Source organism: Ammospiza caudacuta, chromosome 1 (genome assembly GCF_027887145.1).
Source record: "Ammospiza caudacuta isolate bAmmCau1 chromosome 1, bAmmCau1.pri, whole genome shotgun sequence".
NCBI lineage: Eukaryota > Metazoa > Chordata > Aves > Passeriformes > Passerellidae > Ammospiza > Ammospiza caudacuta.
The window spans coordinates 108,296,282-108,323,644 of NC_080593.1; the positions used below are offsets into that span (position 1 = coordinate 108,296,282).

General features: G+C 37.2%; 2 protein-coding genes across 4 annotated transcripts; both read left to right on the forward strand.

The window, feature by feature from the left end:
* The first annotated feature begins 1,652 nt into the window (after positions 1-1,652).
* IMPACT (impact RWD domain protein) lies at positions 1,653-14,810 on the forward strand. Of its 3 annotated transcripts, XM_058815320.1 has the most exons (11): positions 1,653-1,701; positions 2,521-2,649; positions 3,380-3,432; positions 3,719-3,781; positions 5,803-5,888; positions 7,501-7,629; positions 7,919-8,013; positions 10,249-10,322; positions 11,967-12,057; positions 14,140-14,274; positions 14,522-14,810. In XM_058815320.1, the coding sequence occupies exons 1-11, from the start codon at positions 1,666-1,668 to the stop codon at positions 14,591-14,593; spliced, it is 963 nt and encodes a 320-aa protein (XP_058671303.1). In that variant the 5' UTR covers positions 1,653-1,665; the 3' UTR covers positions 14,594-14,810. The 3 variants fall into 3 exon arrangements, with proteins under 3 accessions (XP_058671303.1, XP_058671311.1, XP_058671319.1); XM_058815328.1 differs by lacking the exon at positions 3,719-3,781 and having other exon boundaries at positions 1,657-1,701; XM_058815336.1 differs by lacking the exons at positions 1,653-1,701; positions 3,380-3,432 and having other exon boundaries at positions 2,533-2,649.
* A 3,118-nt stretch (positions 14,811-17,928) lies between these two features.
* LOC131561335 (histamine H3 receptor-like) lies at positions 17,929-27,014 on the forward strand. Its single transcript, XM_058810613.1, has 3 exons — positions 17,929-18,208; positions 20,748-20,914; positions 23,503-27,014. Exons 1-3 carry the CDS (start codon positions 17,962-17,964, stop codon positions 24,295-24,297), a joined length of 1,209 nt encoding a protein of 402 aa, XP_058666596.1. The 5' UTR covers positions 17,929-17,961; the 3' UTR covers positions 24,298-27,014.
* The last annotated feature ends 349 nt before the right edge of the window (positions 27,015-27,363 follow it).

Consider the following 27,363-nt stretch of genomic DNA (forward strand, 5'->3'; position numbering starts at 1 on the left):
CTGTTATCCTTTGTTTGAAAGCTGTGAATATGTATTTCATATCTGCTTTAGTAGAATGTTTCACACAGACAAAGACAGAAATTATCTGGTAAATAGTGCTGTGCACCATAGCAGTTCAGCTACTCTGTTATTAATTTAGTATCTCTAAACATGCTGGAGATTCATTAGCCACATTTATCTCCATTTCTATTTACTAAGACTTGTCACAAATATAAATGACAATGAAAGGAAATTACCAAGTCCTCTGAAATCTGTCAGAGGTGTCTGCAGTCCATACAGTTTTTGTGATTTATTCTCTGTGCCTCCTTATCTGGTACATTTTCTTCCTGGCCCAATAGCAGATTGCTGAAGTCTTTCATATCAATGCTTTTATATGATTTAGAGAAACACTCATAAAAAGTGCCAATAACATTTTAGAGTTATTTAATAATAAAAAATGTGTACAGTAATGTTGTCAATTAAGTCAAAACTAGCAACCTATAAAGCATCACACAGAGATTGTTGTCAGAAAGTTTAAGTCTTGTCATAGTTCCCTATTTAGATTTATAAGGCAATTTACTATCAGGATGAACAGACGGAGCAGCATCTTTTCTAGGTCCTTATGGATTAAAGCTTTCAGTTATGCTTTGGTCAGAAGTTAATTGATTAAACAATAAGCTAACTGACTGTCTACGTTTCTATCTCTCTCTCTCTTTTAAAATTAACTGGAATATGTGACTTTGTCTGATAAAATATGCGGTTTTGTCATGTTCTGAGACTAGGTATATATTCTTTTTATTATCTTCTCAAAAATAATTATACCAACTCTGTTTGTGACACCGAAGACAAAGATGGTCTTGGATTCCCTCTAACTCTGAAATAATTTCTGCAGAACTGCTGTGTAACCAGTAGCTTTCCATCCAGAATGTACGTAGTTGATAATACAGCCCTAGTTTTATCCCTACTCAGTACCATCCGGGGTTTTTTCCTTTTTTCTTTTCTGTAGGTTGTTAGTCTGTTTTAGTTTTTGTTTTGTCAATTTCGCCTGATTGTCAAAATCATTCTGAACCCTCATCCTGTTCTCCGGAAAGGGTACAAATTCTCCAAGCTTTCGAGAAAAACAAAGCGAAGTTTACCTCGAATTCTTCCCAATGTGTAAAAAATCACACTGGAAAAAACCAGAAATTACAAAAACTGCAAAAACGGTGAAAGCCATGTTTTGCACACAAAGAGATCTTTACTCATCGGTGCCGTCTCTAAAAGAGATGCCTTAAACTTCCGGAGGTTAAATAAAATAAATGGATTTCTAGAAGTGTAATGAAACTGCTTGAAACACCTGTTACTCTTAAATAATTTTTAAAGAAAATGTTGTAGTTATGTCAATCGTTGCATCCCGAGTGCCATAAACGCAAGGTAGAAACGGCTTCAGTAAAATCCTCAGTGAAACAGAACCGCTTACACACTTTTGTTTAACAACAGGATGTAGGGAATACGGGAAAGTTCAAAGACGGATATAAAGGATGCGCGGCAACGCGAGGCAGGAGCGCACGGTCCGCCCGCTCCCGCTGTCCCTGCGGCGGAAGGAAGGGCCGGCGGCGTCACCGCCACGGCTGCGCACACGGCGCGGCTACCCTGGGCTTTTCCCTGCTTCTCCTTCCCTTCCTCCTGCTCCTTCCCTCGGCTCCGATGGCGGCGAGTGACACGGAAAGGGCCCAGCAGCAGGTGAGCGGCGGAGGGGGCCGCGGGGAAAGCGGTGCCTTCAGGGGGCTCCTGCTGAGCCCCGGCCCCCGAGCGGCTCCGTGCCCGCCGTGGCGCCTGCACCGCCACACTTCAGTGTTTCTTTTCTAGGTAAAAGGCACTTCCCTGGTTTTTCTCTATGGGAATTTGCTGAGTATCCGCTCCTCCTCAGGACTAGCTTAGTGCCGAACCCTCGGGGTCTTACCCCTGCTGGGGTCCGACCCATCCAGCCAGGAGCAGCGCCCGACTGGGAGCTGCAGGGAGCGTGTTGGCACCTGCTCCCTGTCACCTTGCTCGCCTTGTCGCTGCTGAGATGACAGGATTATCCAGAGACATTCAAAAGTTGTTGTGTCTGTGTGAGAACTGTGCAAAGGTTACTCACAAAATCACAGGGTCAATTCGGTTGGAAAATACCTCTGAGATCATCGAGTCCATCCCGTGACCAAACACCTCCGTGTCAGCTAGACCAGGGCACTGGGTGCCACATCCATTATTTCCTTAAATACCTCTGGGCACAGCGACTCCACCACCTCCCTGGGCAGCCCATTCTAATGTCTAATCACCCCTTCTGTGAAGAAATTCTTGCGAATGTCCAACTTAAACCTCCCCTGGCACACTCGAAGTCCTGTGAATCAGGACTGGATCCGCCAATACTTAGGGCCTTCCTGTGAAGTGAATCTTGTCACATCTGGCAATGAGTTATAGAAGAGAAAGACTTTAAAAAGATGAAAATATGATTGGCACACAAAGTTGTTTGGGTTTTATGGGGGGATATTTACTTTTGCTTTTTTTTGTTTTTTTTAGATTGATGAAATTGAAGCCCTTTCATCGATCTATGGTGATGATTGGTGCGTTGTTGATGAAGATGAAAAAATCTATTGCATTAAGATTAGTGACTGTCTGGATCAACCAAAATGGACTCTCTGTTTGCAGGTATAGTGGTGGTAAGAAGTTTAGCATGAATTTTGCAGTTAGACTGATGCAGGTTTAAATATGGTTTATTATCTATTCAGATGATTAAGAAGCTTTTGGATTGGAGTCTGTGATAAGACTTTTCCGTGATTCTTTGTGTAACACATTGGTGTGCATGTGATATATTCAGTAATTGCATATCCTAATTCCACACCTAACCAAAGGTGTATTTTGGTGTATTTCACCAAAGACTAATTTCTGAAATACTTTTACACTGAGGACTTTGTGCCTCAGTGAATCTACTGCAAGTGCATCTAGATTTGCTTTCTGGAAAGTGTTGAGACAAAAGGAAATTTGGATCAACTTATTTGATCCAAGTCCTTACTTTATGTTTCAGAACTGAAAGCAATAAGTTTACTTAGTGTAAGAAACATGGAAGTGTCTACTTAGGGAAATGTGGTACCACTTTTTTAAGTCCAATAACTATGTGTGCCGCTTCTTTCAGTTTTTTTCTGTACTTTATTTTGCATCCTTATAAATTGCCCCATAAAATATAACTGTATGCATCACCACTATTGGAGTTTTAAGTGCAGATATTCAGTGTTTCTTGTAATTCTGTAACAACATACCCAACTGCTTTCTTCATTTTTATAACAGTAATTGTAGTCCTGGTGCTTGACATCAGAGTCCTTCAGTAAAGCTCATCTAGCTGAAGGTAGTGCAATGAATACATATCCTGAATTTCTTTCAGGTGATTTTGCCACCAGGATATCCAGCTGCAGAGCCACCTATTTATCAACTAAAGTAGGTGATGTTTTCTTGCAAACGTTTGTGTTTGATAAATTGCCACTGTTAATTGTTTACCTGTAAGTGGAAGTTTAATTAAAATACTCCTTGAATTAAAGTGTACCAGCAGTGGGGGATGTTTCCAGCAAGGATATTCTGTTCTTTATTCTGCTTTTTCCAAGATGTTTGCAGCTGGAATCTTGATGATTGGCAAAGTTATATTTTCAAGGTGTTCATCACATTTATTTGGAAATTTTGGAAGCAGCATATAGCACAATTTTCATTGCATTTCTATTCATTCTAGTGCCCCTTGGCTTCGAGGACAAGATTATACAGAACTAGCAAATAGCTTGGAAGAAATATATCTGTAAGTTTGAGACTGGAATACAGTAAAAGGAGACAATGTATTTTCAATTTCTATCTGTTCTGCATTTGAATGTTAAAACACAGAATGTGAAAATATTTGTTTGTCTTAGACCATAAGTGGAATACAAGTTTTTCTTAAAAGTTAAGGGATACCTAGGTTTTAAAATAAACACATGCAGAATCTCTTAACTGGAATCTGGAACATTGTGGACTGTTTATTATCACAGTGTGCAGCTGACACATAATACAGGCCACAATGGATGCATGAGAATAACCAGCATTTAGAAATACTCAAATTGCATGATTCTGAATTGCTGTGAAAGGGGGGGTGGAAAATGTAGTAATTTTATATAGTTTATTTATTTCTTTTAGATCCCAGAGATTATATAAAAAAGCACAATCATGCCCCAGACAGTGAAATCTGAGCATCTTGCATAAGAAATGTTTTTTTAATGCCATAAGGAAGAGACCACTTAGCTTGCATAAGTTTTTTATTTTTATTAACTGGGTTTCTTAATTAAGCAACAGATCGTTTAAGCAAGTAAAATTTAACTTAAAGTGTTAAAAATGCACAAGGATTTTAAGTGAAAAGTTCTGTGCGATCATATTCACCACAGTTGTTCAGTGGAGCAAAAAGGACAGAGGTTGTCCTTAATGCTGTCCAGATTCAAAGGATTTGATGGAGTCTCTACCACAGGTAGAGCTGCTGGTTCCTTTTTTGTTCCCCCTGTGCAATCCTGTAGGCTGTCAGACTGTGCTGGTTCAGTTCCCTTCTCTCTCTATCAGCTGCTGGTCAGGGTCCTCTCTGGTCTGCTCTCACTTCTGTTTGTTCAGCTGGAAGTGAAAGTGTTTGTACTTTAGGCCATATATGTACTTTAGATCATTTTAATCAGTCTGAAAACCTGGAGTAATCACTGATGTGCACAGTATTTGTGAAAACCTTTTATCTGTTCAATGTCTAAATGATTGTCAGATGAACAGAGATACTCTGTATCATTTACATTGTGTTTGACCAGCTTTCTAGTCCCTAGGGATCTAAGTTGTGTAGTTCTGCAGTGTAAACCAACATGAACTATACTGTCAATCGCTGTGGAAAAAAAATGGATATTTATAGATCACAAGTCTGTTTTAGGAGACACAAAGTAATTCACAACTATTCAGAAACTGTAATTGGGTGATAGTTGGACAAATTTCTGTTTACTTTTGTAAAACAGGGAAATTTTATTCCTCTTCTAGTCTCTCTGCATCACTAAAAAAAAGTCTTCAGATGTTAAAGCAGTGAATTGGTACTATAAGCTGTGTGAAATCAGGATGTTGAATTATTCTGGAGTCTGTCTGGATTTTGAAGTGAGAGCTAGAAGTTCATAAAATCCTTATTTTTGCTTGAATATTTTTCTTGAAATATGTATGCTTATTTAAATTTGATTATTTCCAGCTGTAGTGCTGTACACATTACACAGAGTTTAAATGCATAATTTTGTTACTTAACTGGTGCCCAGATGGTGGCAGTAAGTGTAAAATTAATGAGAAACCATGAGATATCTATGGTCCTAAATCTTCAGTTTTGTTTCTTAGACAAATATGCACAGTTCATAACCATTTTAACCATTTGAAATGTGTTTTGAGTTGTTTGGGTCCACATAAAGGAAGCATTTTTTAACTCCTGACATGTGTATATAAAATGTATTACACCCATTCTCCTTCAGTACCTCAATACACACCTGTGTCCCCTGAGTGAAGCCTCCTAGGCCTAAATTTTTATCTCCTGTCCTATAGCACTGCCTGTTACTCAAATTGTAGTGTTTCATTCCAATGCTCCACTGATCTACTATCACAGTCCATTGATAAGTTTTTCACCCAGTGAGCTACTGAGACAGAACTTTACACAAGCCTGCTTAAGCTCTTTATCTCACTAGCTTATGTTCAATTTCTGTGTGTCTGAAATCTGTATGTTGTTTAATGTACTTTCCAAGTGAAATTTGTAAAAGTGATCCTTCATTTACCATGACCTTTTACTTCCAGACAGAACCTTGGTGAAAGTATACTGTATTTATGGGTGGAGAAGATACGAGAAGTTCTGGTAGAAAAGGCACAGTCTTCAGATTCAGGTACTTCAGAAAATACATGAGGCTTTTATTTTCCTTCTTCCACTGTGAAGTAAGATTTTAGTACAAGTTAGTTTAGGCCCACTTTTGAATTAGATCTAAATATCAAAAAACAGTCTCCTGTGTCAGGGCTTAGTGTTTTACAGTGGCAGTGTCCCTTTTTAAAAAGCAGTAGGGAAAAGAAGGTGGGGATGGCCCCTGAACAAGGTCTGCAGTTCTCTCAGGAATGAAATTATTTGCTTGAAAGGACAGTGCTGCCCACAGGTACATTAGGCATTGCCCTCCATTCTGCAAAGGATTATTCATACCAGTAATTAATTTCTGGTGTTGAGTGCACTGTTGGAGGAATGAGATTCAAGAGAAGATAACTTCAGTGAACTCTGCAGACAAATGACCAAATATTCTATCATTTTTACTTTTCTGTCCTTTCATTCATTTTACTGTAATGAGATGAGGAGTACATCATCAGTAAGCTGCAGTGACTCTTCTGCTGTTATTCTTACAGAGTTTGTGTAAATTGACAGTTGTTGTTTCAAAAAATGGTGGTAGGTTTTGTGCATTAAAACGCTAAACTGCTATGAAATGTGTGAGTGACGTGTGCATGTACAGTGGTAAAAAGAAACAGAACTACTTTTCTCTGTCAGGGGTGTTATCTTTGTCCTGTGAGAAATAAAAGTCTGAAGAAAAAAAATTTCATTTTCAGTGTGGTTTCATGATAAGGTCTAATGTTAGTCTGTTGATAAACTGTGCATTTTGTTGCTACATCACAGAAATTGGAGAAGTCATTCTTCACTGATGTGATTAAAGGAGTGGGCACTGAAAAGTGAAAATTTTACTGGTAACATTGGAAGTTTAGGTATTTTGACCACAACCTTACGACTTCCCTTTTTGAACATGCTTTATTATACCTCTGTTTTTTTTTATGGAAAATACATATATTATAAAACCTATGCATCATAAGCACTTCATAAGCCCTGTGAAACTGTGTTATATTAATTTGGCTCTAAATCCAGATGTCAGAACCCTGTATATTTCCTCCTCTGTTAGTGACTATTATTTTTTGGACGTTCTGTGAATGAAGGAAAACAGGATATTTGAAATCCCAGAATACTTGAAGCATGTTGAGAGAGATGTTTCAAATCTAATAATTTTTTATCTAATGATTTTACACCCTCATGAAGTAGCACTGAACAACAGCTCTGCATTTTGCCCCAAATGACTGATAAATAGCTGGAGTTCTTGTGAAACATCAGCTTAATCTGATCCCTAAATTCAGATTAAAGGTAGCATTTTGAATGTTTAATGGAAATAGTAAACATTATTGCTCTTTTTTTCTTAGAAATACTGTTACTTAGTATTGAAATGCAAGGTCTTATGGAAGGATCCCATAGTATGAGTATTTTATTTTTAATTCCTAGGAATATTAAACTTAATACTGGGGTGAGTACTTTTGGATTTTGTTGTAATTAATGCTGCTATTCTGCATTTAATAGTTTTTCGTGTCAAACTGTTTTGAACTGAGAAGACAGAGACTTTTGAGAAGAAGAGTTTGAAATTTTGTTTTGCTTGTCTTGCAAAAAATGTGTAATAAATTCTACTACTTGTATCTTAATAGAACCAGATATTAAGAAAACCACTGAAGAAGTTGATGAAGATGATGGAGATGATTTTCTCCTGGACTATCAGCCCACTCAGGAAGATCAAACTAAAATGTTAAATTACATGACATCTGAAAGTCATGAAGGTAAAAAATACACTCTTGTTAATTCTGTTGAAATAATTTAAACGAGACCTGAAGATTCTGGTTTTCTACTCAGCTTTAGAATAAAATTAGTGACAATAGAATTACAATAACATTTAATAACAGTCATTAAAAATGCAATATATTTTTGGTGGGTTTGTACATTATTTTCTGTACTTCACTTTAATAAGTCCCTTTTCTTAAAGTTGAGACATTCTTTAATTTTGTAGCCCCATGCATTGTTTCTGTCCTCTTCAAAGAAAAGAAACACTCTCTTGTTTGTGACCCATAGATGAAGAACTGCCCCCCATACATCATGGGAACCCAATCACAGATCGAAGGAGCACTTTCCAGGCACATTTGGCTCCAGTGGTGACAACCAGACAAGTTAGTAGAGATCAGTTCTTCTCTTTTTGCCTGTACTTTGAGCTTGGCAAAGTATTACTGGAATATTTGGGATTTGCCAGATACGTTGGTCTGTCTGTGCATCTTTCCGTGCTAGTACTGTCTGAGTAGTTATTGGTTTCTCACTTTTGCTTTTACTTCTCTTCCTACTATTTTTCACCACTATGTGCATTAGTTGGATGAGAATAAGAACACTGTAATTTGACTTCTGAATGTTGGCAAGTTTATCATAAGATGTTTGTAAGTTACCAAATCTATCATGTGTTAGCTGGAAATGCTAACACATGAAATGGATTTATACACATCTTCCCTCCTTCAGAAAGGAATTCTGTTGAAGAACACACTTGGATTGTGCATAAGTAAATCTTTATCATGACCTAATTGAGAGGGGTTTGGAGCTTCTTTTATACATTACTTTCCATCTGTTACCATCAGCCTTCTTTGATCATCCCTTTTTAGTGGGGAACCTACTGTTCTTTTCTTTTATTAACTCAGAGTTAAACCTTGAGAGGATTTTCCTCTTTCTTTTTATGCAATTTTAGGGTTTTTTAAAATAATTTTTGGTGAGGGGTATTGTCAAGTGCTTCTTGAAGTTCCATGTAAGCTAGGTCAGCTACATACTCAGTGACTATGAATAAACAGTGACAGGTTGACAATGTTTTTAGGCTGATTTCTCTATACAAAAGCTGTAATGTTTGAAGCCATCTGTGTTTTGTTTTGTTTTTTTCTTCCCCCTCAATAATTTGCCTAATATGGACATAAGAATTAGTCTCTAAATCCCAGCATCCCTTCTGGAACACTCTCACCTTTCAAGTTCACATACTCTGTACATTCATGTGGGGTTTTGTGTATGTAGAACAATCTTACTCACAAATCATGATAAAAGGATGAGAGTATTTTGAAATGAAAAAAGATACATTAAGCCAGTGATTCCCATTTCTTCCCTTTCTAAAGTAACAGAGTTCATTTATTTTATATATATATATATATATCTTAAAGACTCACTTAAAGAAGATACAGCTGTAGCACAAAAATTAATCTTTAAAGTACATTTCCAGGAACCAGGTAGCTGGGAAGTAAGTAATGTCAAAGGTGATGATTATTTCATATGAATTGTCCTTTAAGTGCCTGGATTGAAATGTATTGTTTTAACATACTCTCCATGTTTATGAAAGTGTATGAAGTAATACAAGTTGTCTTCCTTCAGTGTTTAAAGTAAGGGGAAGATAAATGTCCGAAGCAATATTCTTCATTAACAATAGGATTTTTTTCATTGAGATATCTTTTATTTGAGGTGATTTTTGTCAGTTGAATTTCTTCAAGAAGTATTGGAAATAGCACAGTATAGCTAGGGCAGATATTAAATATATCTGTTGATTACTCCTCTGAGACATTTGTTTTTGAATGAAAGGCAATTTACTTGCCAGGCATGTTTTCCCAAGCTTTCTCAACTTCAGTAATGTTTTGTGTTATGTACTAAAATGATGTCTTTATCAAAAGCTCTTCTTTTTGCTAGACTATTGGAAAGGGTTGAACAATTCCCAGCTTGTTTACTTAGTAACATATGATGAGCTGATATTGGTAAATGTTTTGAATTTGGTACTTCTTAAGAGCAAAGAGATCATAGACATGATGGGAATATCTGTTTTCTGGGAAATACTGACACTTTCAGGCTCCTAATCGGATGTTTTTTGTTTTTACTTTCTTTGTGTGAAGTGGAAACTGAAAAAAAAGGCATGTTTGAGGGAAAAGGGAAAACTTGAAATGTAGTATCTACACATCATATTTTTGTGAAATAAGTAAAAGCAGTGGAAATTGTGTAGTGGAAATATGTATGTTGTGTTCTTTTCCAGCTTAACTTTATTGTTAAAAAAAGTAAGCAGGTGCAGTTGATACTGAATACTGACAAAACATATTTTCTGGATCTTACGTCTCTTGTTTAATAAAGCAATTTGACACTTCTACATCTTGAGCAATAATATGAATGTACACAATGTAGAAATTCAAGGGACAAGCTGTTTTCAGTATCCCAGGAAAATTGTTTAAAACAAGTATGAGAATACTGAGAAGCTGCTTCTTGAGTTACCAAACATTTTATGTCAAAGCATAAAATCATTTCATTGTAGTATTAGAGAGATGTTTGTTTAGCAGTGATTTTGAGAGGGATGTATGAAAGCCGTGTTATAAAAGGAAGTTTTTTTCTGTTGTTTTTTATAGGTTAAAAGAGTTCTTGAAAAACTATATGAGAACAAGAAAATTGCAAGTGCTACCCACAACATATATGCATACAGGTGAGATACAAATCGTGATTTTTCATTTTTCTTTTTAGTGTTCTTTCACAAATGAATGCAGGACATGAGAAAGAAATTCCTTCCTATTAAATTCCTTGTTGTTAAAAGAAATTTCTTGCTTTAGGGAGTAGGTTTCTTATTTGTATGGTTTGTGTTGCATGTGTTATTTTGAATTTCAGGTCAAGAAAGTAGAACATACAGTAGGAAATATGATAGCGAGGCAGCATTAGGAATAGAAAAAGGCGGATTTGAACATGTGTTGGTATACTTTTGCAGTATGTCTGAGCATGGAAATGCTACATCATTCTGAACTAAATGTCTTTTTATTTGGGTGAAGTAACTTCTTTTTCCCCCCCAACCTTATATTTAGAAATAGCTGAAATGTTCAGTTGAAATAAGAGTCGAATCAGAAAGCCTGATGCAGACATCTGGCATATGAAGTTTCAGCTGAAATACAAGAAACTTCAGGGATTATGAGAAACAGGTAAAAATGAGTTTGGCAGTCACCTGCCTCTGGCAACTTTTGTGAACATAGCTTATGTGAAATGAATTGGTCTCAGTACAATGTAGGTTTTTTCCAACCAGTATAGGTTTTCTGAAGAATGTAAGAGACAATAAAAGGGAGGAACTGTAGGAACCAGTCATCTAAAAAAACATGCACCAATGCTTATTCATTCATGCCTATCCTGCTGTGATCCTAAGGAAACATGAAATGAGAGCAAGTGAAAGCTTATTTTACCAAAAAGTGAAAGCTTCTACCTAAGTAAAAAGTTTCTGTAAAGAGGGCGTTTCTGTCTGTTCTCACAGATGATGATCTGGCTTCCTTCACTCATATTACCCAAATCCACTTAAACAAAAAACCCCCAAAAAACAAAAAAAACCCCACAAAACAAAACAAAACAAAACAAAACAAAAAAACCACAACCCCCCCCCCAAAAAAAAAAACCCAAAAGAAAAAAAAAGAACAGGCACATACTGCTTCCTCTTTGTCATCTAGTACTAGAAGCCTCTTTCTCATTGTGTCAGTTGTAACTAAGTTCAGAAGTTAGGAAGTAAGTTGGTAACAAACCAACTTATTGGTCAGTAGACCTCTGAGCATTACTTATGGGAAATTAGGCCTGGGCAGCTGTCTTCTTTATGAAACAATACACCCAGTGTATTTACTGCAGTGTCCCCTGTGAGGAGGGAGATGACATGGAGAATCCAAGGGCAAATTTCAGTTATAGTTTCATGTTGTTGCTGAAATACAGACATAATTAATTATTAATAATATTTTTGTCCAAGTTTTTCTTCTAGGGGTATACCGTTATTTGAATCTGTATCTGGTAGAGTTGGTTTCAGCTAGATGCAATTATTAGGCTAAAAACCTGGGTATTTTTCTGTTTAGGGACTTCAGACTGGTAATGACTGGAGTTTACCAGAAGTAGCTGAAGTCTGTGTAAAAGCTTCTCAAAACTTGTTCTACTGTACAGATAAACACTTGTGGTTTACCCTGTGCCTCATCCTGTTTTCATGTAAATATGTGTAAGAGACGATTAGAATTGATGCACACATGTATGAAAGATGTGAGACTTATTAATAATGTAGAAATATTGGTTGAAAATTAATAAGCTGACTTTTTAATCTTTTTTTTTTCTTTTATAGAATATACTGTGAAGATAAGCAGACGTTCCTACAGGATTGTGAAGATGATGGAGAGACAGCAGCAGGTGGACGTCTTCTCCATCTTATCCAGGTTGTAGAAATTAATCTCTGGTTTTTGGAAATCTTGAATTTATATTGATTTTAAAAATCACTACAATGTAAATAAGCTTGTAGAAGCCTATTTTGAATTTTGCTCTGCTAGCAGCCAGTGAGATGATTGCTTTCTCAGGGTGAAAGGAGAAACACAGACTGTAGCACTTTCAAGTCTCAGATCATAGAAACAAGTGATTTTTCTTAGGTGGCAGTAATGGGTTAAAATATAACTAAGTTTTAAATGCTGTGCTTCCTGTGTGGTGTAAGGTACACAAAAAATGAATACTGGGAGAAGCTGACTATCACAATATAACTGCTGACCTGTGCACAACCTTTCATGTGGTTTCCTTGAGTAGACATAATAAAGAGACACCAATATATGAACTGGCAGAATATATTTGAACTTCAAATATAAAAGGAATGAAGGAGCTAATTTGTTTTGATAATTTAGTCTGTTTTGTTGTGCTGTTTTCTGTTCTGGGTCCATAGCCCTCATACTCACATATATTTTAGTTCTTCAAGCATTGAAATAAGATTTGGCAAAGGTGGTACTAAACGTGAGTTGAGATTGATAAATTTTGGTTCACGATGCAAGCCCTAGTAAAACCATAATTAAAGTAGCACAACTACACGAGACAGCTGTATGCATCTTAATGCTGTGCTTCAAGTCACTTAGCTGTGTGAGCAGACAAAATATTTTTATTTTAGATTGATCTTCCCTTCACAACAGTAGTTTTATTTTCTTGTCCTTCTCTTGCTTGAATATTCTTTTGCTTAATGTGTTGCACTCTTATTCCTGGAAACTTTTCTTCCCCCACCCATGTTTCCTTTTTTTTTTCTGAAAAAAATACAGTTGAGGGAAACATTTGACATTTTTAATTTTGAACTTTTTCAGACTTCTAAAATAACTCAAACCAGACTTGGGAAGTTTAAATAAATAAACAAACTTAGGTTATGTAATATATGCAAGTATATATGCTAAGTGTGAAGACATTATTGTTATGAAAATAATGTAAAGATACAACTTGGCAGTTACTGTGCCTCAATTTGTTCTGAGATTATCAGCTTTTTCTCAGCATGTTAGTGCACACTTTTGAAAGTTGTCTAGGCACTTAATATTCCATAAAAATCCCTTTTAAAACATGACATGAGTGTCACATTCAAATGTGAGTGGGTATAAATTATGGGGATCATAATTTTCCATCTGTAATCCTGTTACTGGAAATATTTCTGTTCTGGAAGAATAGTAAGATAAGGATAAGAAAAGTTCAATTTTCAGCTGTAGGAAAAGATTAGTTTATGGGCTGATTTCTGGATGTTCATAGATCTTGTAGTTTTTTTTTTTTTTCTGAGCTCTTATGACATATGGGTATGAAAATTAGGTAATTTAAAACATTCATTGTTGCTGAATTTATAGGATTTTTTGTTGTTGTTGTTGTTTTGGGAGGGTTTTTTCTTTTTAATAGAAATGAATCTTGTTTCAGATCAGACCAGCATTTCAAAATAGCACTTTCTGGTTACAAGAAACTGCATTTTGGATTAGCGCCATCTTGCTAATCCAAAGTTTTTTTGTTTTACTGTTTACTGCCAGGAGTTGTTATACGTATACTTTATGGCAAATACATAAATGCAGAGTAGAAAATTCCTGTCATAGAACAGGGCCCTAGTCCTTTCCATTTTAAAATTGTAAGAATATTTCTGTTTTCACAAACAATGATTGACTCTTCTGAAAGTATTGTTCTAATTAGTCAGATATCTGGTTATTTCTCCTCAACAGAGATGATTAATGGTTGCTAACATGCAGATATTAACAGCACTAGGTTGAGGCATTTTATATATTCATATGTATAATGCCTGTGGCCTGGCTATTATTAGCCTCATCCACCACCGCTTCAAAAATGTGTATAGACAATCAGCTTAGTGACAGAGTAATAATTGATCATACCACAGCATAAGAAATGTAACTCTGTAATTTTTAAAATAAAAGATAGTAGACCTTTTCTGTGTTTCAAATTGGTGTCAGCAGTAAACCAGGATCAATGAAAAGATAATGACTTTTATTGCTTTCTATTATTCACAGATTTTGAACGTGCACAATGTGTTGGTTGTGGTGTCCCGCTGGTATGGAGGTATTCTCCTGGGACCAGATCGTTTCAAGCATATAAACAACTGTGCAAGAAATGTACTTGTAGAGCACGACTATGTACCATCAACGGTATGTCTCATCCCTCCAGAATGGAGGCATTTGCATGTGAACTTGTGGGACTTCCCACTGTTAGATGAAGCCAGAAGAAAAGTAATACAACCTGTGTGAATGGATAAACATGTCCAAATTTTCATAAATTTCTGTAAACTGTGAATACTGTTTATATTAAAAATAATTCTCGTGGGTAAACTTGGGAGAATACTTGTGGTTTACATTAATATTTTTTAAATTTTGCAATGCAATTTTCTCATTTCAGGAAGAATCATCTAGACAAGTTGGAAAGAGCAAAAAGATAAGGAAGGACAACAAAAAGAAAACAGAACACTAATTTATTTTTTAAAAACTTTAAAATATTATTTTGCACATATTTATACAAAAAACTCTGGACCTTATTGCTTTATCTTATAGAATGGACATGTTGTATTCAGAAGAGAATTCAGTAAAGCCATAGATATATTTTCACCTTGTTTTGTGATTTCTTCTTCTGTTCTGAAGTAGAGCTTAGACACAAATTTTCTGTTTTTTACACATGTGAGCTCCTTGTTACGAGGACAGTGCAGCATCTGGAACCATTGCTCCATCCCACCCCTTCCCACCAAACAGCATTTGACTAATGGAAAATGTGGATTTCTCATCATCTCCATTCCTGGAGTCAAATATATGTCTTCTATTAATAATTGAATTCTGTAGTTGTACTGAATTACTGGAGTAATTCATATACCAGGTAACTTAGAGAGTTTTAGGTTCTCCTTTGTGAAAGGAAAGCATGGGGTCGAGTGTGGTGTTTGGGGTGCCTGGTCCTGCCTGTGCAGTTCCTGATCAGGATGCTAGATAGGGGCTGCTTGGTTACACATGGAAGACTGAACATGGGCAGTGAGCTAAGAAATGTGATGAAACTACTGCAGAATCTCTTTGAGGATTGTTCTGTGATGGTTGGCACACCAGGAGCTTATTGAAAATATGAGAATTTCATGTTGCATAATTAAAGGAACCAGTGAAATAGACCATACAGTGAGTGAGCAAGATGAATCCCCATCTTGCTTTAAAATGTCTGAAAATGGACCATCAGAGTGGAAATGCATTTTTGTTTTCACACAATTTCTTTCAGAGTGAGCATGAAGTACTGTCTAACTGTCTTGTGGACACTTTTGGTTAGAGAAGTTACAGTCCCTTCCTATTTTTGTTTGCAAGCATTTCCTAAGTTTAAACTTCCTTTATTCTAAGAAGTAGATACAGGACAAAGAGATTACAAAAATGTCTCACAACAACTCTTAACTTTAAAAATTCTTCTGGGACATTATTTTTAATGCTAAACTGAAGCAGCAGATTTTCACCATTTTTGTTATCAAGTACTGTAAGGTTTTTAAGACATACTGCTCACTTGTGGAAGAGTTACAAATTTCATTACCTGGCAAAAGAAAAAAAGAAAAGAAGGATGATAGAATTAATTTATACCTAAAGTACAATTGCCTGTCATAAAAATATGTCAACAAAAACCAAAACATCAGGAAAGGGTGTATAGTGGCTTTTATATTTTGGCCACTCAGTTTTAATATATTTTAAATTTCTTGGTTTTGTTTGTTATTCTGAAAATGAATCAAGAGTACAGCTGAACGCATGTTAGTCGTTACAGCATTAGAGTTTCCCACAAGGTAGTATCAGAATGATTTTTTTTTTTTTTGTGTCTCAAACATAAATGAGCAGACTAAGATATCTGCTGTCTGATTGGAGTACTTCATTAGCTGAGTATCTTCTGAAGAACTGCTTGGTGGTTTCAGTGTCAGTCATTTCCTCTAAAGGTCCTGCATGCGTCTGGAAATCTTCCATGCTTAAATATGAAAAGTCACGTTCTTAAAATCTTAACTTTTAAAAGTGAAAATAATTGTCTTTCTTACAGCAGAATACCAATTCTAGAGTGTTAGTAATTTCTTCATATTGCAGGTAATTCAGGGTGGTAGTTCTACTGTTTAGTATGTGTATAATGTGGGGGAAAGAAGGATGATAAAGATGAGACATTTACTTGTGAATCCTTTTGGAGTGTTCATCTTTGCTATATATTTATTGCCTAGCATGTCTATTTTAGTAGAAAATGGAAGCAGTTTAGTTGCTGCTTCAATATTTTTCTAGCTGGGCATGTTCTAGACTGATTTAATCCTTGTCATAGCCACACAGAGAAAAATTCTGCTAAAAGCTCATGAAGTGGATCTCCTATCTTCACTTCATATGTGTAGATGCTTTGCAACACACAGGCTTTCCAAGCATGGTGTGGAGGAATTGGGTATTAAGATTACAAGAAATCAAGTTAGATCTAAGATCCAATAAGAAATTTTGAGGGAGGGAGGGAGAATACAATTAGGCAGCTATATATTCCAGAAAAGCACTCTGAGATTTAAGCCATGTGGCAAGGTCAGCTGGCTCTCATGAACAACAGTGAAACTGCTGAATTTTGTTTTGGGGCTTCAGTATGGCTAGCAGAAGAAAAGCCACTGGTATTACTTAGTAATAGTGCCACAGTGTGTTTTCTGCAGTACCTGGACACGAAATAAAGCTAAACCAGTGATGGATGCTGTGAAGATATTTGCATGGATAATAAGTTTTTTATTTTTGCACTACTGACAGTCAAACATTCAGTAAAAGCACTTGGCAAATGTTAATGAATTTGTTCCCACAACTGAAGCAAACATATGACAGCCAACATTTTTCAAATTTAAGTATTTAAAATTAGACAACAAAATGTTTTTAGAACTCATGATAAAAATGATCAAATTTTTACAACTGTAGAATACTTACAGCTCTCTGCAAGTGGCTCCATTACTAATACAAAATATAAGAATTTGTGGAAGACACACAGTTTTCCCCACCAATGTGGAAAGAAAAGCCTCATCCTGTTAAACTCTCATTCAGTTGCCAAACTCTCATTCTCATTCAGGGAGTCCATATTTAGTTCCTGGGTTCTGGGGAAACAGCAGCTGGTGATGTGTTGCTGAAGCTGCTGCTAAGATTTTTGAAACTGATTTCAGTGAGAGTTTTGAACTTATCTCTGAGGGTTGGATCATTACAGGTAACTGCTCTGGTAAGTAACTGTATGCATACTTAAATCGTATCTGTTTTCAGCCGCAGAGTGCACAAAAAGGAGAGCAGCAACAACGAAGTCAACCATGCCTTTCCTCAGCAAAAAGTTTCAATATATAGATAGAGAGGGGCCAACGGCTGGCTGAATTGCAACAATGTCAGATAAACAAGGATGAAATTAAGAAGTAGTTTAAATTCTCATTATGATATGTGCACAGGTTGAAGAAAAAAAAATTAGAAAATGTTGTGTATAATGGTAGCAAGCAAAACACATCAGGAAGGGAGGGAGGGAGGGAAGCAAGAGGGGAACCTCAAATCAGCCCTCCTAACCTCCACAGATAAGGATCATGTTGCTCAAAGAACTTGCATTTTAAAATACGAGCTTGAAAAACGGTATATTTCTTAATCAGAACTCTGCTAGAGTTCTGCTTTAAGAGACTCTTAGGAAAGCTAGATTTATCCAGTATCAAAAGCTTTTTATTTTTTCCCCTCCTGAGAAATTTTTTTTGGGTGCTTATTGGATTTTTGACCCATCCTATTTTAACTCCTTATGAATCTCAACCTTTTGGATAACTTTGCCAGACACAACTTCCTTCCCAGACTGACCTGGCCTGGACACCCACCATGCACAACAGCACCGCCGAAATTCCGCACGCTGCTGAGACGCAAAACGAGACTTGGTCCGGCCAGGCGCCGAGCTCCGAGTTCTCCCTGGGTGTGTTGGCACTGCTGGCTTTCCTCATGGTGTTGCTGTGTCTGGTGACCGTCCTTGGCAACATGCTGGTGATCCTTGCTTTCATTATGGACAGGAACCTGAGGCATCGGAGTAACTATTTCTTTCTGAATCTTGCTGTTTCTGACTTTGCAGTGGGTAAGTGAGAGCTGTGGAGCCATGTGCTAGTTGTGCTGTAGGACTCATAGGAGAAGCACTGGTGTTCATTTTCTGTGTGTTTTCTTCTGAGAGAACTATTTCCCAGCTGTGTCTGGGGGAAGGATGGGGAATGGTGGAAGCTACATGAAGTGTTTCAGCAGGCTATCATTTTTTAGACAATAAAGGATGCTTTGTTTAATGTTTCAGGATAAAATACTACTATGGGAATTTTATGGACTAACAAAGAATGGGAGCTGTTTGTGTTTTGGCTGAAATTTAGATAGTCTAATCAAATACAGCCTACATTGTCTGACAGCTCCTCTTGCATACATGATCAATATCTTCTCTTTCAGTCTGCTATCACACAATACAGATCATTACCTGACAATTGTTACTAAATAGCAATGAATGCTATTTTTAAACATTTTGCTGTACATGCTCTATATAGAGAAATACCTTAGGAATATGTGTTTGTATAGGCAAATAAAAATTACAAATAAAGCAATTTTTAAGAAGTTTGATGCTACATGTATATTTATATGTAGGGACACATTTAGTTTTGAAACTTTTACTGCGAAAAAGTACAATTAAAACAGGAGTGTGATTTCAGTTGGAGACTGAGCTATTGCAATATTCTGTGAATTGTTGGGTGTCTTTGCAAAAAAACCTTGGTTAAATTTTGAGTGTGTAGAATGATGGTTTTAAACAGTTGTGGCTATTTAATGAAATCTGTATTCTGACTTGTCATATCACAACAATTTGTAAGTCCACTTTTAAGAAGTATACTGAAAGAGCAGAAGAAACTTTTTTTACAAATTTTTTTGCCAGTGCCAGAAGTTCTGTCAGGGGCACAGCTTCTAATAATCCTATCCTTGTCATGTCCATATCTTCTTGCATAATGTTTTGATACCTCCCTGCATATGCTTGACTTCTTCCAGCTTATTTCTCCCTTGCTATGCTACAGAGCTCTTGCTGCCTGTTCTCCAGTTAAAGTGCACTGGAAAAAAAATAGAGCAGTGAGCAGAAAACCAGTGGACAAACTGATGTTCTCTCATTTGACTCACCATCCAGCATCATACTTAACAAACACCAGTCCTAGCTGAGAACTACAAAGTAAACAACTTCTCTGCCAAAGAAAGAAGTACAGCTTACTTGGCATTTCCTACTTTCCATGCTTTTCTGTTTAGTGATATTATGTTTACCTGAATGTCTAGTTTTTAATTATAAATTTTGTTAAAAGATTTGCCTTTGCCTTAGTTTGACTTTAGAGTCAAACTGATTTGTATTTTTGTAGCTATATAATTATGCCTAAATTATCCTTGCTTTCTTCTTGATCTAAATTGCTAAAAGCTTACAGAAACATTTGCTTATTCTTTTAACATATCTAATCTAGCTGCTTTTGACATACAGTAATTTTTGCTTTGTCTTGGTGCTTCAGTACCTATAGCTGGGTTTGAATAGAGACCTCTTGATTCTTAGTACAGGGAGAATAACAGGAACCATAAGATTTTTATGGAAATAGAAACTTTCAAGATACTGTTACAGGAGTACACACTGTTAGGTGGCAAATCTAAAGTTGAAACCAAGTTTTTTCCTGATGTGAATGTTAAAATCTATAATGTTTTACTCAAAAGACAACATGCTAATTGCTCTGTAAATGCAGTGATTCCATTTTATTGCAGCCTTGTTACTGTTCACTGCATTTCTGCATCCCAGTTGACTGCACTGTTAGTTCTTCAGCCTCCCAGGGATGTGTTGTGATTCTGTGTAGGGTGATCATCTCAAAATCCATTAAAATGAGGTCATATTGGCACTTTCACAACATTTGGATTTAGCAGCCTAAATTTAGGTAGCAATGGATGTGGGTGGATCACTTGTGTTCCCACAGTCTGGGGAGTTCCCATAGATAATATCCTATCAGCTCGCCCCTTAAAAGTAGTTATTATCAAGATTTAAGATGAGGCAAAAGGTTAGGCTGGGTGTATTTAATTAACTGTGCTGTTCTTGTCAGCATTTTGATCATATACTTTTTAAAATTAGTCCAAAACTTGTATTTCTGTAAGAAGTTAACTTCTGGAACATTTTCCAACACCTATGCTTCTAAGAGGATAGAAGCATGGCAATTGGATAATTTGTTATAGAAAACAGTGAATAGAATTGGCAATTGGATAATTTGTTATAGAAAACTTTGGGAGAAAGATGCTTTTGTTTGTTTTAATTTCAACAGATAACACAGAAGAGTGTTTACTTCAGCAGGTAGAGCAGTCAGCTGCTGCTTCTTTCAGCAGGTAGTGTTAATTGGAGAGGTAACAATGATACATAATAAACATGATTCACCTTTCAGAGGGGTATTAATTATAAGAATGTGACTAGTACCTAGTTTGTAGTAAAGGTTCTTCAGTTGCAGGGTAATACAAAGCCATCTATGTGGCAATTCCAGCCAGTATTGATCAATCTTTTGTCAGATACTGCAGAAATACGTCTCTGCTCTCATGCAGTGCAGTGCTGACTGACGTGTGCATTTGGTTTCTTTTCACAGGTGTGTTCTGTATGCCGTTGTACATGCCTTACGCCCTGACAGGAACATGGCACTTGGGAAGGAGCCTGTGCAAGCTCTGGCTGGTCATGGACTATCTCATGTGCACAGCTTCAGTGTTTAACATCGTCCTTATCAGCTACGACCGTTTCCTGTCAGTTACAAAAGCTGTAAGGCTAACATTTCTATTTATTGCTTTCTGTATGTTGGGATTTCTATAAAACTCTGAGTGTTTCACAATTGACACTTTGACCTAAATGGTGCTTTGTTATTGGTACCATTTTTTAATAGAGAAATTATGATGCTTCAGTGTTGTGTTGGGACTGAGGACATTGCCTTGCTGTGATTTCAATGTTACCCTTGTGCCACCTGCACTAAAAGTTATTTAATTACACTATTAATTACACAGGAGATGGGAAGGTCCAGGTGGGAAAGAGACAGCAGGCATGTGGAGAGCTTGGGCTTTGGCCATTAGAAGAGTTGGTGGGGATGAAAACTAGGTTGAGTCAAGGATGTGCTTAGGCTTGGATAGATTTTGTAAGAAGAGCATTTGGAGAGACAGTGAGATGGACTGAGTGAAGATCAGATGAGGATCTAAATTACTGCAGGGGGTGATTGACATGTGCTCACAATGAGCAGTTGAGTGGAAACTGATCCCTTGAAGCAAAAAGAAGAATGAATCAAAATATATGGAGAGATAAGAGAAGTCTCTTCAATGTTGTCGTTCTTCTGTTTCAGAAGATAGCCAAGGAATCAAGTAAGAAATATTATCATTCACCATTTCTAAGCTCTGCTTGGTGTTTGGTTGTAGAATCTGAGAATGGTTTGGAAGAGACTTTAAAGATTATCTGGTTCCAACTCCCTGCCATGGGCAAGGACACCTTCCACTAGACCAGGTTGCTCAGAGCCCCGTCCAACCTGGCCTTGAGCACTTTCAGGGATGGAGCATCTACAATGTCTCTGCTCAGCCTGTTCCAATGCCTCACCATCCTCATAGCAAAGAATTTCTTTCTAATATCTGACTTAAACCTGCTCTCTTTTGGTTTAAAGTCATTGCCCCTTGTCCTATCTCTGCTTGCCCTTTGGATCCTGGGAAGCTGCAGTCAGGTCACCCCAAAGCCTTCTCTTCTCCTGGCTGATGAGCCTGCTTGCTTCAATGACATGTTTCATATTTCATGCTTCTCATTTGGGAGGTGCTGGTACAGTACCTAATCACTTTCTCTTCTTCCCTAGTGGTGTGGTTTTTACAAGTTGGTTTTTGCTAGTTTGTTGGTTTTTTGTTTTTTTTTCTTTTTTTAAGCTGAAAAGTATAAGAATCCCTGTATTTAAGACATTAACAAAGCTGCAGAGCTCAGAATAAGAATAATGTGAAATAAAAGGGACTCTGTAACCTAGTTGAGATCCATGTTCTTGTGCCATTGCTGATGGTCTCCATTTACATGATCACATTCTGGTTTTCTTCTTTAGGGTATTAGGATGGAATGAGTCTAGGAATGTGTAACAGGGCTGTTATCCAAAGAAAAGACACCATGCTTCCTCAGAGACTTGGGATCTACCTCTGCCTCTGCTGCAAACTTAGCCTGTTGCCAGGTTCCAGTCACTCCAGACTTAATAATTTGTGAAGCTGTGCTCAGCTTCCTGTTTTCTGCCTCTAAATTGAGCTGCTTGTCTTGTACAGGGTGGCAAATTCATTACTGCAGATCTGGAGCTGTGCACAGAGCTAATATGATGCTTTACGATGTAGAGGAGTCTGAATTTTCAGGCTACACATATTTAAAGCAGAGAATCCAAACCAATGTGCATAATCCTGAACTACTGCTCTGATACTTGGTGGTGAAATAGGGACAATGCCCTTTGTGTGCAGTGAGGCTGTGAAGGTGCCATTCATTATTATTTGTGTACCATGCAGATGCTTTTCTAATGAACAGTATTGGAAGCTGATGAGGAAGGCAGCAGTTTTGGGAAAAGCCTGAGATGCCAAATGTTGAACAGTATAGAGGAAATAAAATTGTCCAGCTCTTCATTAACTTATCTTCTTGTGCTATGAAAGATGGAGGGGACCAAGAGTATGAATGGGGTTATTACAGGGTGGGCTTAGCTCTTGTATTTCCTAACCCTGGATGATTTTATTTTAATTCTTAATGTGCTGTCTGGGTAGACATAAAAGCATCAAGATTTTCACTAGTGGAATGAACTGTTTACAAGGTAAGGCTAACATTAAAATAGAGTGATTCAATAAGGCAGAGGGTGTTACAGTGTATGTCTGGGATAGATTTTTCTGCTATGGCAAGAGGAAACAGTATGAGAAATTATATTATCTGGTGTTTGCAGTCTCACATGGCAAACTGTCTAATATAGAAGGCTTCTTCTTTTGCTGGGCATGTAGGAACTCCCACAGCTGCTTTCACTCTCTGAACCTGGGCTGATGAATCATAAACCTATTTCTTACCAATTCCTTATTGCTACTTTACTGTGTGGTGGAAACAAGATATGTCCTTTCATACCTGGAAGCCAAATGATAATTTAGCCATCACAATTTCTGCTCCTCTCCTATGTCCAGTATTAAAATAAATCACAGAGCTACAATGTAAGGAGAACAAGACTAGCAGTTTTTCAGAACCTTACATAGTGAGGACGTCTTAGGTGTCTGGGGAAATACAGAACAAATACTATATTTGGCTTGATTACATTTGGTTTTTTGATATAATTTCCCCCAAAATGTTGTCTGAATATGTGACATGTCCTTTTTCCCTCACAGGTATCTTACAGAGCCCAGCAGGGAATAATGTCCAGCTCTGCCATCAAGATGGTGGCCATCTGGGTCTTAGCATTCCTCCTGTACGGCCCAGCCATCCTGTTTTGGGAGCACGTGGCTGGACAGAGCGTGGTGCCTGTGGATCAGTGCTATGCTGAGTTCTTCCACAACTGGTACTTCCTCCTGTGTGCATCCACCCTGGAGTTCTTTGTGCCCCTGCTCCTGGTGACCTACTTCAATGTGCACATCTTCCACAACATCCAGCGGCGCCAGCGGCACGGCAGCGTGCAGGACTGTGAGCATCCCAGGAGGAGCAGCCTGTCCTGGAGGTTCTGTGGCTTGCCAAGGCCAGGAGCATCATCTCCTTCGTCAGAAGCAGAGGACAGTGTTTCATCACTAACAAGGTCGTGGAGACCAGCAATGGTGGCCAATGGTCCATCTCGAACAGAAACCAGTTCTACAGCTCTCAAAAGGAACTTTTCTGCTTCTTTCTGTTCAAGTTCTGGATCAAAACTGCAACGGGACAAGAAAATAGCAAAGTCCCTTGCCATAATTGTCTGTGTGTTTACCATTTGCTGGGCCCCATACTCCTTATTAATGATTATCCGTGGGGTCTGCCAAGGAAAGTGCATCCATAAGTCCCTCTATGAAGCAACATTTTGGCTTTTGTGGATCAATTCCTCTTTGAACCCATTTCTTTACCCTCTCTGCCATATGAGGTTTCGAATGGCTTTTCTGAAGATATTATGTCCCAAAAAGTTTGCAGCACTGAGATCTAGTAACACACCTTCTATTTAGCGAGGTAAAAGGAATGTCTTACAGATAAGGTTCCTCTGTCATTTAGTGATACCTTTTCAAATGTGTCGTTGGCACAAATAGAGAAAAAAACTGTTTGTTTACTAATGACATTGTTAAGGAGTGCAGCAGAGTTATGTAGTTGTCCCAGTATTGCTAATTTTCAGGATCTCATTTTTGGTTTTGCTGGTATGATGCTAGTTTAATTACCATCTAGTGGATTGAAAAGAATAATGAGCTTTGCTGAGTGTTCTCTTGCTTTGTGGGTGTGACGTATATTTTTTTCTTTCTCTTTTTTTTTCTTTCCTTTGTTTAATATATAGAGCTGGCACTGTGAAAGAACTCTGCTCTTGCTATTTTCATAGAGAGTCACTGGAGGGAGATACTTGTTCATGTATGTGTTGAATTAAAATTTATGTTCTATTTATGAATCTAAAGCTGTCAGTGAAGAAGTAATACTACTACATTTTTCAAAGATTGTAAAAATACTCACAGAAGCAGTATATTTTCATATCATAAACTATTATGAAGACAAGAGAGTGCCCTCTCCTTGTTAGAATCCCCACAGTGAGCAATATGCAAGTGAATGGACTGCCTAACCTGCCATATCTGTCTTTTTCAAGTTTTAATGTAGCTCATACCTGGCATTGCAGGACAAAGTACACGTAAGTTAGTAATTCTGAATGATTTTCAGAGAATGAAATTTTCCATGCTATGAGAATTGTGAGACTGGTTATCAAAAGTGTCAGACACAAATGGTTGTTAGTCTTTTCACCTATACTGTTTTTTCACCTGACATTGGCTGCCCCTTTGGTCATGCTTTAATGATATTTAGTGCCAGATCTGTGCACTATGTGATTGCCTAAAAGATAGGCCAGGCTTGGGCACGTGATCACATTCCTGTTGAATTAGCAGAGCAAGCAATGCTAAGTTCATACTGGATTTTTGATTTTGGCTGGCTGTGCAAGAATAGACAATAGCCTCTCTGGTGTAAAGCTTTGCAAGTGCAAAGATATTCCATCAAAATGTCTGGAACAAATTTGATCTGACAGAGTGATTTTTTATACTAGATCAGTGCTTTATGTCCTGTTACTGTGACATTATATGGATTTTCTCTGCCACACAACAAATATCAAACTTAATTTTTTCAATTAGGGAGCAAGGGCCATATTCACTGCTTTAGAATGAGGTTTACAGAGGTCTGGAAGCTGATACAGAGATGTCTTAAGCAGCTCTTAACAAACAAAGCAGTTGAATGTCCAGTGTTGAAAGGAGTGAGTAAATGTCTTGGAGGAAGCAATGGAGCTTGATTACACCCCATTCCATGTGCCAAACTTTCTTACCATGTGTTGAGTGTTGCAACTCACCCAGAAGGCTTTCATGGATGGGTAAGTGAGAGTCACTGACTGCATTCTTTTCTCTCCTTTTGTGTAATTTTATTCCTCTTTGTTTATAAATATAATAATGTATGAAATATTGAAAGAGAAATCTGATGCACAGAACAATGAAGAGCAGTAGTCAATTTAAATGGTTTTTAATCTAATTTGAAATTTGCTGTAGGAGTGTTGCCATAACAGAGTATTCCTTTGCAAACACAATTCAAATGCATGGAAGCAGCTTAATGATAGCACAAAAGTTGATGGCTTTGAAGAGCTAGGATGTCTTTTTGTTCAGAGGTCTGGAACTGAAGGCTTCTCTTGCCAGTTTTCACACTGCTGGAAGATTATCTTTCACCATTCATTCTCTCTATGCTTCCTTGCCTCACATGGATAGTGTTACGGATTGTGAGCCTAATGGCTAGGAGAGGTGCAGCTTCAGGAGGAGGTCATTGATTCAGCACAAATGTTTTTACTGTCATGAGCTGTGGTGCAGGCATAGATTTTGTGGGGTTTGCTTTTCTGTGATGCTTAAAAAAATCTAAACACACACACAGAGTTAAAACATTTATAGAAGAGCTCGTGTACTAAACATCTGTTAAATAGAGAAACTGAAGATGGGCCCAAGACAAAAATGTGTTTGTGTTGTCTGCATTCTATCCCTATGCTTTTAGTAAAAAAATTCAGTTTGCATTTTGTGCTAAAAGAATGTATTGTTCATTTTGGAAAAATAACCTACAAAATTATTACCTAGATAAACTAGATAATCCACGTTTTTTCCAGCAGTGCTGAAAAGATAGTTAGTCCGGGAATTTGCCAGGCAGCACAATCCGCAGTGAATTTGAAACAACATACCATGGTGAAACTACTAGAGATCAGTGTTTTTCAGAGTCTGTTTTACACACACACTATTCAAACTGTTTTCTCATGTCACTCCTGTGTATTAGATGCATTTGTTGTATTTTTCTAATTGTTGAAAATTTTGCTAAGTTGTCCCAGGGCAAGTCAAGCACTGGGTTGCTGTGTCCACCACTTTAGGTCAGTGGCATCATAAATATTCTCCCTTGTAAATTACAAATGAGTCATTTTTCAGGGTTATGGTATGATACTTATTCAGCATTTGTTCTTATGCCCCCATTCAAGTGGATGTTTCTTGACAAATGGTTTTCTAACCCAGATCTCTCTAACCAGTCACTCATCCATTTCACTATTTCATGTCCTTAAATTTTCTTCTGTCTTTGCAGATGTTCAGTAGGCCTTCTAAATACATGGTGACAGTAGCAATATGGGCTTCAACTTTGTGGGCTTCAACTCAAACCACACTATTTTTCTAATCTGACTCTCTCATATTTAAAAGAAAAAAACGCACTCAACAAATAAAAATACATGTTGGAAGAAATTGTGTTATCTTTTTTTTGTTTATTTCTGAAACAAATATTGAACGCTAATGATTCTCCTAATGTCCATGTCCTTTATTTTCCAAAGGAAATACCACATAGATTTCCCCCTGAGTGCCACACAGAACTATGATTAAAACTTCAACATTTGATTTATTCCCTAATTATAAAGGCAAATGACTACATTCCCCTTGTCCACTAATCCAGTAATTTTATCAAAGAAGACAACCAAGTTGCTCAGGCATGATTTACCCTTGGTAAGTCCATGCCAACTGTTCCCAGTCACCTTCTGCTCC

Excerpts from the sequence above, each read along its gene's own strand:
- IMPACT (XM_058815320.1), top strand. The coding sequence starts at position 1,666 with ATGGCGGCGAGTGACACGGAAAGGGCCCAGCAGCAG. Across the intron at positions 3,782-5,802 it reads AGCTTGGAAGAAATATATCT|ACAGAACCTTGGTGAAAGTA; the intron begins GTAAGTTTGAGA and ends TTTTACTTCCAG. Across the intron at positions 14,275-14,521 it reads ACGACTATGTACCATCAACG|GAAGAATCATCTAGACAAGT; the intron begins GTATGTCTCATC and ends TTCTCATTTCAG.
- LOC131561335 (XM_058810613.1), top strand. The coding sequence starts at position 17,962 with ATGCACAACAGCACCGCCGAAATTCCGCACGCTGCTGAGACGCAAAAC. Across the intron at positions 18,209-20,747 it reads TGTTTCTGACTTTGCAGTGG|GTGTGTTCTGTATGCCGTTG; the intron begins GTAAGTGAGAGC and ends TTCTTTTCACAG. Across the intron at positions 20,915-23,502 it reads TCCTGTCAGTTACAAAAGCT|GTATCTTACAGAGCCCAGCA; the intron begins GTAAGGCTAACA and ends TTTCCCTCACAG.